The 13,863-nt window shown below is 36.9% G+C and overlaps 1 protein-coding gene across 1 annotated transcript in view; it reads left to right on the plus strand.

Annotated features, from left to right (window-relative positions):
* LOC107550324 (low-density lipoprotein receptor-related protein 1-like) overlaps positions 1 to 13,863 on the plus strand; it is a 112,802-nt gene that overhangs the window by 84,749 nt on the left and 14,190 nt on the right. Inside the window, exons 24-30 of the mRNA XM_016231596.1 lie at positions 3,663 to 3,675; positions 3,757 to 3,921; positions 4,264 to 4,508; positions 6,649 to 6,780; positions 8,863 to 9,090; positions 10,458 to 10,632; positions 13,103 to 13,197. Coding sequence (XP_016087082.1) covers positions 3,663 to 3,675; positions 3,757 to 3,921; positions 4,264 to 4,508; positions 6,649 to 6,780; positions 8,863 to 9,090; positions 10,458 to 10,632; positions 13,103 to 13,197 — 1,053 coding nt within the window. The remainder of the gene's footprint in view (positions 1 to 3,662; positions 3,676 to 3,756; positions 3,922 to 4,263; positions 4,509 to 6,648; positions 6,781 to 8,862; positions 9,091 to 10,457; positions 10,633 to 13,102; positions 13,198 to 13,863) is intronic.

The following is a 13,863-nucleotide window of genomic DNA, read 5'->3' on the forward strand; positions in this document are numbered from 1 at the left end:
CATACTCAAGTAAAAGTACAGATATCTTACCAGAAAATGACTGGTATAGAAGTTGAAGTCACCGTTTAGAATAGTACTTGAGTAAAAGTCTTAAAATATGTGATATTTATTGTACTTAAGTATGAAAAGTATTTTTTAAATCTTAAACGTACTTAAGTATTGAAAGTAATAGTACAAGTAAATAAATATATATATATAAAAAATGTTCATACACAGCTTGAGTAGCAAGATTGTGTTCAGTTTTAACTCTTTCTTCCATTTTGTATTTTTGGGTAAGATTAAGAAGCACTTCATCCAGTACTTGGGGTCTTTCATTCCAACATAAGAAAACATTTCTGGAATCTGTATCTGAAATGGCATTTAGCCTACAGTTTAATGTATCTCAGAGGGGACATGGATGCATTTAACCTGCAATTACAGATGCATAAATAGGCCTAAAGTTTTGTTTTTAACATAAAACATTGAATACTGATATTTGAAATAATTTAAAACATGAAAAACATAGTCGAAATGTGAAAATACAACCGCCAGTAGGTGTCAGCAAGTGACTGTTAATGAGTGAGTCACTGAGATTCAACCGATTCATTCAAACGACTGATTCATTCAGAAACAAAGCATTGGACGGTGTTAACGAGTGAATCACTGAATCATTTATTCAACCGATTCGTTCAAAAAGCTGATTCATTCAACAAGTAAACACCATTGCTCAGAGACGAAAAACAGTGCTGTTATCTTTGTTTGGAACTATTTTTGTTGGCAAATTTGAGCAAAAACAAGCAATATTATGTCTAAAATGTAAATCACTTATTGCTTTACTGAACTTGTATAAAATTATTATTAAATGTGTTATCATGCTGATATCTGCAGAAAAACCGTACTCTTTGTGTGATATAGATTAAGTTAACTATATTACATTATATAAATATAAAAATCATACAGAAGCATTTTTGCCGTCCACAATTAAGAATGCCTGGAATTTTGAGTTTTAATAGACTAATAAATCAACGTTGCGTGCACTCTGTGTGTGATTTGGTGATATAGCCTACTTGATAATGTCAGATTGCACATCATTACAACAACACTTACCATATTATCGCAGAAGATATACTGTATGTCACACACCCCAGACTCGACTTGAGTGGGAAATTAATCATCCGCGGTTGTGTGCGGCTGCGCGCACTTGTTTGCACATGAGCATGAGTCTAAATTGCAGACGGCAGACCACTGATTTGTCAAACCTGCTTTCCTGCGGTCCGTGTTCTTCTGACTTCTGACTATTTTGTAGTAAGTAATGAATATGCTTCGGGGAAATGTATCGGAGGAAAAGTATAGATTTGAATTAGGAAATGTAGTGGAGTAAAAGTAAAAGTAAAAGTTGGCTGAAATATAAAAACTCAAATAAAGTACAGATAAGTTCATCAGTCAAGAGAGGTGAGTGATTTTTTTTCTGTGTTTTGTTGTTTTATTAACATTAAAAGATCATCTGTCTTTCAATAGTTTCATTTTTATACCATCATTTACTCAAGTTGTTTTAAACCTGAATTAATTGATTTTGTCTGTTGAACATAAAAGTTATTTTTGAAGAATGTGGGTAACCAAGCAGTTGCTGGTCCACAGTAACTTCCATGGTATTTTATTCCTACTGTAAAAGTCAGTGTGGACCAGCTACTGTTTGGTTACTCACATTCTTCAAAATATCTTCTTTTGTGTTCAGCACAAGAAAGAAATTAATACAGGTTTGGGACAAAATGTGAGTGAGTAAATAATGACAGAAATTAAATTTTTTGGGTGAACTATCCCTTTAATGACAGGTGGCAGCATATTTATTAGCTACTGTCCCTTTAAAAGCTTCACGCGTTTCTCTCTCAACTGTTTACTTTCATTTCAGACATAACCAACTGTGTTTATATGTAAACCTTGTGTGTTTTTGACAGTATTAGACGCTAAATCAATCAGGCGCTGTTTGACAGGCTCTCAGTGTGAGCACGCTTCTTGAGTGCGCACTCAGAAAAAGCGCATGCAGAGCAGCACGTGAATTAAATGTTTAACCGGTATTGCTTTAAAGCAGATGGAAATAATGTAGTTTTGTGATTGCGCATAAGTGCAGTGTTCCGTGAGAGTAACTCTACCGCTGAGCTAACACTGATGTGAATGCATGTGGCGTTGTACATTATATTGAGACGGAGGGAGGCGCCAGAACTGCAGCTGATAGAATGTGCGCTGTAGCACGATGCAACGATATTTCTTCAAAAGCAGATCATGGAGACATTCAAAAATCATCATATCGCACACCCCTAACTACCAAGTATAATCAATCTCACACACACAAACAAGCACAAAGAAATCACTTCACACTATTAAGCGGCTGTGTTATGAACATGCAAAACTGTATCGCACGCGTGCTACAGTGGTACATTTATTCATCGCACAGACCAGTTTTTTCGTAGCACGTGCGCTGTACAGCCCTGGATGGTATTTTTTCTATTAATCTTGCCTCTGTATAATGCATATTAAAGTTTATAAGTGCAGCGCTGCTTTGTTTACAGCGGAAACCAAGGAAACACTTTAAGCGCCACCTGCTGGCAGAGAGTGAATCTGCGGCTCATTCAGCTCGTCTGCTGTTTCGGTTTCATGCAGATATTTTTTATGTATAGTTTCAAAAAACTGAAGTCAAACCATTCTGTTTTTGCTTTAAATTTCGAAATTATACAATCGAATTTAGATTAAAAAAAATGTATAGTGTATAATGTTAGATTGTTGCATGTATGCAGCATCTTTTTTTGGATCATGATGGAAATGCAGTAGTTGCCTCTAATTTTAAATGGAAAGAGCACAGACAAAGCCTTATTTTGTTTATATGAAGAGATTTGTTTTGTGTTAACATACTTATTTATTTGATTTGCGGCTTGTTTTAAAATTTCAGTTTAGTTTTGTTATTTACATTATATTTAAATTGTGTTATTTAGCAGATGCTTTTATCCAAAGCGACTTACAAATGAGGGCAACAGAAGCAATCAAAACCAACAAAAGAGCAATGATATGCAAGTGCTATATTAGTATATTATTATAGTGTTATATTTCAATTTCACAAAGAAACGTGCAGCATTTTGTCCAAGCAATAATAAAAGGACACATTAAATGTATAATTTGTCTTAAATCTCATTTTGTAAAATAAAAATTGTGAATCTAATCGAATCGTGAAATCAAAACCGTGAATCGAATCGTGAGTTGAGTGAATCGTTACATCCCTACTCGCGGCACTGGCCTCGCTCTGTTTTGGAGCGGCTCTGCCCTGCTTGCCACAGTGTTATTGTAGTATTCTTTAATTCATCAATAATTGTAATATTCGTATTAAAGTAATAACTGTATTATTAATAAATAATATTAATGATATGTGTAAGATGCCTGTGTAGGTGCTACCTCTGAAGTCAGGAGAATTGTTGTAGTTTGATTGCTACAGTGAGAGCTGTTACAATTTCACTGTGTGGTCATTTTAAATTATTGTTATTATTATTATTTTAATTTTAATGTTTCAAGTGCCCTCAAAGGAATAGTTCACCCAAGAATGAAAATGTAAAATGAAAATAATTTACTCACCCTTATTTTGTTCCAAATACAAAACTAATTCTAAAGAATGTTGACGCTGCCCTTTTCCAAAACAGTAAAAGAATACAAGTGCTATAAAAGAATGCTGCGACCAAAACACTTTTGACAGCAGCATTTTAAAAAGCCCTCATCTGTGCTCTGACTCTGTAGAATCCTATTCTGGACAGACTGGGATGCCAGCATGCCCAGGATAGAGGCTGCGTCCATGAGTGGACATGGCAGGCGCACCATCCATAAGGAGACGGGCAGTGGAGGATGGCCCAACGGACTGACTGTGGACTATCTGGAGCGCCGCATTCTGTGGATCGATGCCAGGTGATGTGTGAAGACTCACCTCATACAATAGGATGTGTTTTACCCATGTCCGTGCCCTGACACTATCCCAATCCCTAACCCAGGGGTGTCCAGTCCTGCTCCTGGAGGGCCACTTTGGAGGTTAGCTCCAATACACAGATGATTCTAGTGATCCTGTAGACCTTGTTTCACTGGTTTGGCGCTAAAGATAAACTCTGCTGTCAGGTGACCCTCCAGGAGCAGGACTGGACATTCTTGTCCTAACCGTTGACAGTGAAACTTTGTAAACACGGTGGCTAAAATCTACCTGATATCATAGAATCGTTCCATTTTGTGATGGTTTGTTTATGTCTCGTGGCTCAGATCTGATGCGATCTATTCAGCTAAGTATGACGGGTCCGGACTGATCGAGGTGCTCAGAGGACACGAGTATCTCTCGCACCCGTTTGCTGTGACGATGTATGGAGGAGAGGTTTACTGGACAGACTGGCGCACAAACACGCTGGCCAAGGCCAACAAGTGGACAGGAAACAATGTCACTGTGGTACAGAGAACAAACACTCAACCTTTCGACCTGCAGGTGTACCACCCATCTAGACAACCGCAAGGTAATCTTCAAACTTTATTCCAACGTTACTCTGATATCGATATTACTAATGGCTGTTTCACACGGCAAAGGAAAACAGTGGGATATATCAAAGTACCGTAGTATCTAATACCGTCAATTTACCGTACCACCTTTTCGTAAAAGACTAACTGATTCAAAATACTTCTAATGGATTCCAAAAGTTGATTCCAGTAGCGTGAGTTTTTCCGATTCTGAAGATTTCATTGGTCATGTCAATCACAGTGCTGATAGTCTACACAGAGCTACAATAATATATAGCGTTGGAAGCACATCCTGGGGCCCGTTCTTCGTACGTCGCTTATTACAGCCGAGATGAAATGTCACATCTAAGATGATATCATCGCGCTAATCAGGATCTGGCTAGGTTCTTCAAACGCACCTGTTGTTGATGATTAGTATGGCTGGATTGAGTTATCTGAGATAATTGCGTGTTCATGGGTTGGTTTAAAAGGGGCTATGTATCGATACTCGAAACCACGATCAGCAATGCAGCAATTGGCTGGCAGCAAGACAGCAACGTAATGACATCATATAATTAATAAAGACACCTGACGAAAAACTTTACACATTTTTGGACTTTTATAAGGAAACAGCCAAGTGAACAAAACTACATAAATGTTATAACAGACCATTTATTATTATTTTATTTATTTATATAAATAGAATTATTTATAATCACGATTTCTAATATTTGTACAGGCTTTACATTTTTATTTCAATGTAGTAATTAGCAATTCATTTAATTTTATATTTGAACAGATTTGTTATGTGACAGCATTAATTAAAGTTTCTTAAGGGTCACGATCATGTTATCTGCATCTCCTGCGCTCCATCAAGCCCCTCCCATAATATCTGTCACCACTCAAATTAATGCACGACTCTACATTATCTGTATAGCATGTGTGTAAGATTCTAATACAATAATGAAGTAATAATTTTATGACGAATAAATCTCTCAGTGAGTAAAACTGGCTGTCTATAGTATTAAAGACTACACAACATTGTTATATTATCTTAACATTATTTTTAAATGATTAATATTTTAAATTATTGTCCCTGGATTAGTAGGGTACTCTTGTAATAAAGTAGCGGTGGCTGGGACAGATTTTAAGTATGAATTCTGATTAAAAAGATGCAATCTAATCCTGTTTACATGAAATTAGCCTGCTCCCGATCAGGTTTAAGTTTAAGGACCTGTTGCTATGACAGCAACTCCGGGATGAGCTTCGAAGAACCAAACAATCCAAGATCAAGCCAAATCATCAACAATCAAATCCAGCTAACTGAGTTAGCGACGTACGAAGAATGGGCCCCTGATAGATTACTGTTTGTTGTGATCAGATCCATCCTTGATTTTTTTCTCTGAGTTGAAAACATGAAGTCTAAACTTCTGTTGACAGGTGACTGCATGATTGAGGTGACCAATGAATTTGCGTTTGAGCTCGACTGGTTTGGGAAGTTTGACGTTAGCAGGTTGCTAAGCTAACAGCACAATCATCTTAACTACAAAAGACACATTAAATACACATATTGGGTACAATTGTGACTTATTTTCTGATACTTTTCATCATTAGTGTCATTTCTCTCAACTTCTTGAGATCTTAGCAAATTGAGCTCATCACAATGCATGCATGTGACGCAGTAGTTTCTAGTGATTCATTTGATCCGTTTTGAAAGATCGCAGTTCAGACTGAGGGAGCAGCCAGTCTTCTTGATGGACACACGTGTTGATGGTGTTTGGCACTTAATAAAGCAGCGTGTGAACAAACTTGTCATGATAGTTTAGCTCACTGACTTCATCTTATAGAGGCAGACTTCTGACAGGAGCAGACACGGGATGAATTGGTTTGGACATGCTTTGTTTGTTGTGAACTCATAACCTTTGGATTTCTCATTCTTACTTTTTCATCATACTTCCTGTCCTTCTCGAACAGCGTAGATATAGATCATGAATAATTCATCTAAGAGCAAATGCCCATAATATCAAAATAGCCAAACGTTGGCCAATTAATCTGCGTTGCTGTGTCAGATGGTTCGGTTTCTTGGTGTCGGCAATAAATTTGAATGTGGTGATGAGACAATAAAGCTTCAGTGCCTCTCATCTCTCTCTGTTTCTCCAGCGCCAAACCCGTGTGCTGCTAATGGTGGTTTGGGTCCATGTTCTCACCTGTGCTTGATCAACTATAATCAGACGTTCTCCTGTGCCTGCCCACACCTCATGAGACTGAGTGAGGACAACCACACCTGCTACGGTAATCATCTCCAGATTGATTCACAACCTGACAGAATCTGTGCTGTATGCAGTTTTACATCTGCAGAAGTGTTTTTTTATGGACTTCTTGATATAGTCCTACATGAATGAAAACTAGCAGTGATAATGTGAATTAAAACTAAAACTAATAAAAATAGTTTTTGTTCATTGAAATAATCAATCAACGTAAACGTCTGAAAAGACGATAGGTGCATGGGAACAAAATCAAACAAAAAGTTGAATAAAAAATAAGTAACGAGCCCGCACACTATCAATACTTGCTAATACTTAAACTTTATTAAATATGTTTCGTTCCACTGACCTTCATCAGGCATAAAAAAAATATATATTTTTTTATATATAATATATATATTTTTGCCTGATGAAGGTCAGTGGACCGAAACGTTGCATTTAATAAAGTTTAAGAATTAGCAAGTATTGATAGTGTGCGGGTTCGTTACTTATTTTTGGTTCATTGAAATAATGAAATAAAATATAACAAGTTGATGAAAAACTAATTAAAAATAGAAAAAAATAAAATAAAATAAGTTTCATTTAAAGTACTAAATTACTCAAACTGAAATCAAATAAATAGAAGCTATAATAAACATAATAATAGAAAAGCTAAATAGAAATATAAAAAAACTGTAGCGAATCAGCTCATGGGGAAATATGAATAATTAATCATAACTAGTTATAATTAATTATAAATATTTAGATCCGCTGTAGATATTTACTTGACCTCTCAGGGTCAACTGTCTGTCAATTCTAAGAACGTTACACACATACAGTTGGTATAGGAAAGGGTTGAAGCTTAAGCCGTAAAGAGGAGAGAAATAAGGGATGAAGTTATGGAACCTTTTGCATATTCAGCAGATCTACCGCCTGAAGGAAACATCAGGTTCTTAGTTCAAACACACCTTTGTAAAAAGGTGCAAATGATACCTAATGTATCAATTAATAAGACTAAGTTTGAATACTTGCACGTCTCGTCTGTCTGAAAGAAAGGCTTGATGCAGTCCAAAGGTTCAAGTTGATCTTTGCTGAAGTTGGTTGATGAAAAAGAAAATTTCTACTGGGCATTGTGTCTCTTTCTAATTCAAAGGCAGTGATTTTCCATACTCACATTCCATTAGGTCGTAAATGGCTCTGGTCTAGCAAAGGTGTCGTGGTTGTCATGGTAACCAGTGGCCTGTGGTCATTCGCAGACATCCTGGCGCCCAGTCTATCGGGTGAGGGGTCTGTGACGACTTGTTAATATAATGAATAACTGATTTGTTAAATCAAATTAAAAATTGTGTTTTTGATTGGTCCAGACGCTACAAAACTAATAAAAATGTCAAAACCTCATATCAAAATTACTTAAAAAAAACAAACTTCAATTAAAATGAAAACTCAAATTATAAATATAAAAGCTAATTAAAAAATAATGCAGAATAATAACAATGAAACTGTTAAGGATATAAATACTGTCTATGTAATAGGCTTACTGTCCACTGGATTTGTTTTTTCTTTAGCTGATCGATCGATACCTCTGCTTCGCTTCTTTGCAGCCTTACCTACTATTGATTACCACAGAAAATAGATTTGTTTCTTAGTTTGTAAAAACAATATATATATATATACAGTACTGTAATGCTCTTACAATAGAAATCTATGTGCAGAAGAATTGCACATACTGTCTATGTGTTACGGGTGTGTAGGAACAAGGCAGAGAAAGAATCCACTTGCATACACAACTTTAATAACAACAGGCAAAAACACAGATAATCCAGACTGGGGAAGCACGAAGGCCAACCCTGACCAAAAAATCAAGAACACCAGTAAAATCAACGACTCACAAAACATGACTGAAGCACAAGAGCTTAAATACACAGAGAAATCAGGGATACTAGGGATTCTAGACAGCCTTTCTTATAATAAATAGATTTATTTTCAGATGTTTAGTTTGACATTAACAGTTAATGGATCTTCATATCCTGCTGACATTCAAATACATTGCCTTGGAGGAATCTCTTTTGTCTGGTTTGATTTGGCTCTTTTTTGGCTCCAGTCATGACGGGTGTCTCTGTGTCTCTTCCAGAGTCGCGTCAGTTCCTGCTGTACGCCCGTCAGATTGAGATAAGAGGAGTGGACGTCTATAATCCGTACTACAACTACATCATCTCCTTCACTGTCCCCGACATCGACAACGTGACGGTTGTGGATTACGATGCTCTGGAGCAGCGCATCTATTGGTCAGATGTTCGGACTCACACAATCAAGAGGGCCTTCATCAACGGCACAGGAATAGAGACGGTGGTGTCTGCAGGTATGACGCTCGTTCAGGCTGACTTCAGTTTGATTGGAATAAAAGCAGTTGCACATCTACAACAGAAAATAATTGACAGTAGTTTTATTTGACTGAGTTGGTTTAATATGATAATTACTCCATTCCTTTGCTAGTGGATTTGCTACCTGGGATGAATACTGTGTTATTAGAAATGTACATTGCTGTTGATGTTGACTGACATCACTAGCTGTTTTAGCTTTTAATGTTCCTGGCGTTATTAGTTCAGATTTACATTTTGCATAAGCAGAAGTTTAATTTCTAATACACTACCGTCCAAACATTTGGGGTCACTACGTTTTTTTTTTTTTTTTTTTAAGAAATTAATAGTTTTATTCCTTAAGGACGCACTAAATTGATCAAAAGTGACAGTAAAGACGATTTCTGTTTCAAATAAATGCTGTTCTTTTCAACTTTCCGTTCATCTGTGAATCCTGAAATGTGTCAAGGTTTCCACAAAAATATTATGCAGCACAATTGTTTTTAATTTTGGTAATAATCAGAAATGTGTCTTGAGCAGCAAATCAGCATATTATACTGATTTCTGAAGATCATGTGACACTGAAGACTGGAGTAATGATACTGGAAATTCAGCTGCGCATCACAGCAATAGATTACATTTAGCAATAGATTAGCAATAGATTACAACATGTATTCACATACAAAATGCTATTTTAAATTGTAATAATATTTCACAATATTACTGTTTTTACTGTGTTTTTGAACAAATAAATACAGCCTTGGTGAGCAGAAGAGACTTCTTTCAAAAACTACAGCAATAGTAGTTTTGACTACTTGTTCAATTTCACAAGTTTATTTATTTTATTATTTTATTGTTATCACAATAAAAATGTAATTATGACCAGTTATGCTGTGAGACTAAATTTCTAGAAATCATGGTTGTCAGAATGAACGATGCGCTGTCTATGTAATCTGTATGACTTTCTTTTTTCTGTGGAACACAGAAGGAAGATATTTTGTTGTTTTGGACCCCACTGATTTTTTTTTTTAATATCATCTTTTGACATGAGGGTAAATAAATGATGACAGAATTTAAATTTTTTGATGAACTGTCCCATTGAGAACTGCTGTCGTGTTTACAGTCGAGTGTGTTTTTAGAGAGTGCTGTTTAAGTAAAATTAGCACAGCCCTCAAAACCAAATTACAGACATGTTGGGTTATATGATGAAATGATGAGTCACACTTTACCATCCGTCTTTCTGTTCATCCAGCTGTTTATCCCTGTAGAAATGCACAATGTTTAGATTAGTTTTTTTCTTATCCGATTATGTTGATTCAAAGAATTAATATCTGGAAATGGTTATCTGGTGTGTCTTGCGTGTGATCAGATATTCCCAACGCACATGGTCTGGCGGTGGACTGGGTGTCACGTAATCTCTTCTGGACCAGCTATGATGGCAATAAGAAACAGATCAACGTCGCCAGACTGGACGGCTCCTTCAAAAACGCTGTTATTCAGGGCCTGGACAAACCCCACTGCCTCGTGCTGCATCCCATACTGGGGTGAGTTCACTCATGCCACAAACACTTATGATATTTACCCCAGAACACTAACACACGAACACATCTGACTTCTTAAAAGATGCAAAACAGGATGCGACCGCATGCACTCGTTTTCTCATGTTTTACTGAAAGACATAATGACATAGAGTACAGACTTTAGGAAAGTTTCCATTTGATTTTGGGTTTTTTTTGCATGAAAAGGAGAAAAATATATCTAATATGCTGCAAAAAGATAAAAAGACAACATTTCCAGTATTGTTTAAGAGGCTTTTCACATGAGTTTTTAAAATGTTTTTAAATGTCAAAGCTCTGTGTACGACATAAATGAACAAGAACATTTGTTTACTTAAATGGTACATTTAAAATGAATTGTTCACTGACTCTTTTTCAGAAGAAACTCAACTGCAGCACATTCACTTTGACGCACTCAGCACATGCTGCTCAAATAATTAAATCATGATTTAATAATTGCACAAGGCCATATTGGGATTTCAGTTTTACTCTGGTTAATTAAGTGGAATGTTTGATGATGGGATATAACCTGCTTAAAGGTGGGGTAAGCATTTTCTGGTAGCCAATGTTGATATTTGAAATCACCAAAACAAACACGCCCCTACCCCAATAGGGTCTCGCCCCTATTTTGATAGCTCCGCCCCACACATATGTACGCAACCCAGGCAACGATTATTTCTGTGAAACAAAGCAAAACCCAATGTTACACCGTGTCTACACTAGACACGAGTGGCGCGGCACGACAAAATACTATAGAACTCATTATAATCAGTGATGCTGTCTACACCATTGATACAGTATATATATATACATATCTATGGTCTACACTGGATGCAGCGCGGCACAACACGACAAATCCCCGACAAAAAACTGCTGCTGCATTCTATTCGTGACGTATTGACACAAATGTCAAATGATTTTCAACGCTCGCTTTGTCACGTCCAGTGTACTAGACAGACTTTAGCTGTTGCGGCGCAGACACGGTGTTACTCACCTATCGAGAAGAAACAAAGCAGCCTCGGCGTCCGATCGCAGGCCTTCCGCTCCTCGAGTTCTCTCCAGTGCTGGAAAGCTGATCCGATATTTACACGGGTCCTACTTCTTGCCTTAAAGGGGTCATATGATGCAATTTCAATTTGTCTTTGGAGTGTTGTAAAGTAAAGTAAAGTTGCAAAGACTAAAGTCTCAAATCCAAAGAGATATTCTTTATAAAGTTAAGAGTCAACCACACCTACCTAAAACGGCTCGTTCTAACACGCCCCCACATACCTACATCACTATGAGTAAATATTAGCATAATGTGGCCCAAATGTGCACGCAAAGAAAGAAGGCGTGGTTTCAGGAACAGCAGTAGTGTTGATGCAGCCATGTCAGGGAGACGCTGTGTGTTTCAGTGCGAAAGCAAAAGCACTTTATTTGGCCTTCCGGAAGTAGATGCAATTAGGAATCATTGGTTAAGATTTATTTACAACAGAACAGCACAACCCAGATGTTCGAATTTGTGCAACGCATTTTATGGACGACAGTTTTTTGAACCTAGAAGAGTACAAGGCTGGCTGTGCACAAAGGCTATTTCTAAAAGAAAAAAAAAAGGGTCCATTCCGACTTTGCTTTGACAATCTGGCGCTTCTGAATCAGCGACTGTAAGTATGTTTTGTTATTAGTTTAAGTATTTGCTATTGACTGTTCAAATGTGGAGTTTTGCGCAGCGCAGAGTAACGCGTCGTGTGTGTGTGTGTGTGAGGGGAACAGGGTCACATCACAGGAGAGTGAACTGTCTGTCAGAAATCATAGCACGTCAGCTGTCTTAACCGCGGCTTGTGTACTGCATCATCACTGTGTCTGTCACGTGACTCTGTTGCCCTTTGCGGGCTTAAACTGATGGTAAAACTAACGACATTCTTAACTGTCTTGATATTTACTTTGAAAGCTGAAGCGATTATGGTAAGGGGCGTTACATTTCCGACGCGTGCTTGTGGTGTTCGGCCAATCACAATGCACTGGGTCAGCTGGCCAATCAGAGCAGACTGCGCTTGTCAAAGGAGGGGGCTTTGTTGAAAATGACGTTTTTGAGAGAGGCGGGGCATAGAGGACCTACAATAATGTACAGTGTTTGAAAAATAATGTGTTTTTTGAACATTAAAGCATGTCAACATATTCTGTTACACCAAATACACAAAATAATGATATTTAAAATAGCATCATATGACCCCTTTAAGCCTTCGTTTGTTCCGCAGATGTTTTCCTCTTTTAGTTTTTTATCCGTCATCTCTATCTTTCTGTTGCTCGGCTCGGACTGAACACTCTCTCCTCCACATCATGAGTAGACGCGCCCCTTACTGCTGATTGGCTACAAGTTTGTTTTGCTAGTCGGCCTGAATCAGTTTTCTAAAGCGTTTTTAAAAAATTGCATACCCCACCTTTAACATTCTTCTTTTGTTAACTGTTTCATGTCCAGGAAGCTGTACTGGACTGACGGAAATAACATCAGCATGGCCAACACTGACGGCACGAACCGTACCATGATCTTCATCAATCAGAAAGGACCAGTGGGTGAGTGACAGCTGAGACAGAAGAGACTGTCCTGTGGGTAATTTCCCTCTGGTGTTCATTGAGACTCAAAAAGCTTATTACAGGATTGTACTGTGTGGTATAACTAATCAGACAGATGCATTACTTACGGAGATAATATTAGAATCGTCCTCTTAATTATCATTTGTATACTTCTAAGCTTACAACAACCGTTTAGGCGGTTCAGTCTATTACATTATTTAGATTTTTTGTTTGTTTTTTATTTTTGACCTTTATTACATAAAACAGTGTAGAGTTGACAGGAAGCAATGTGAAAATGGACCTCAAGCCGGGACTCCAATTCAGGTTGCCCAAAGCGCTGCTGCACCTGGTTTTCTGTGACATTTCTGTTGTGAAAGTCTTGGAGTTTCCTGTAACCTTTTAAGATCTGTTATTGCCAATTTTTAAACTGAGTATTTGATGAAAAATAATCATTTCTATGTGAAAAATTTATAATAAATCATTAATTTTAAAATTATGTAAAATACTGTACATAAAACAATGTAAAATGACAACATTACAACATTTTAAATGATTTTATTATTTCTATTATTTACTATTTTATTATTCTTAAATTAATACATTTAATGTAAGCAAATATAAAATTATAACTTTACATTCCAAAAAAAAAAAAAAAAAAAAAAAAAA

The sequence above is a fragment of the Sinocyclocheilus grahami genome, unplaced genomic scaffold, assembly GCF_001515645.1.
Source record: "Sinocyclocheilus grahami isolate Dianchi unplaced genomic scaffold, SAMN03320097.WGS_v1.1 scaffold396.1, whole genome shotgun sequence".
Lineage (NCBI taxonomy): Eukaryota > Metazoa > Chordata > Actinopteri > Cypriniformes > Cyprinidae > Sinocyclocheilus > Sinocyclocheilus grahami.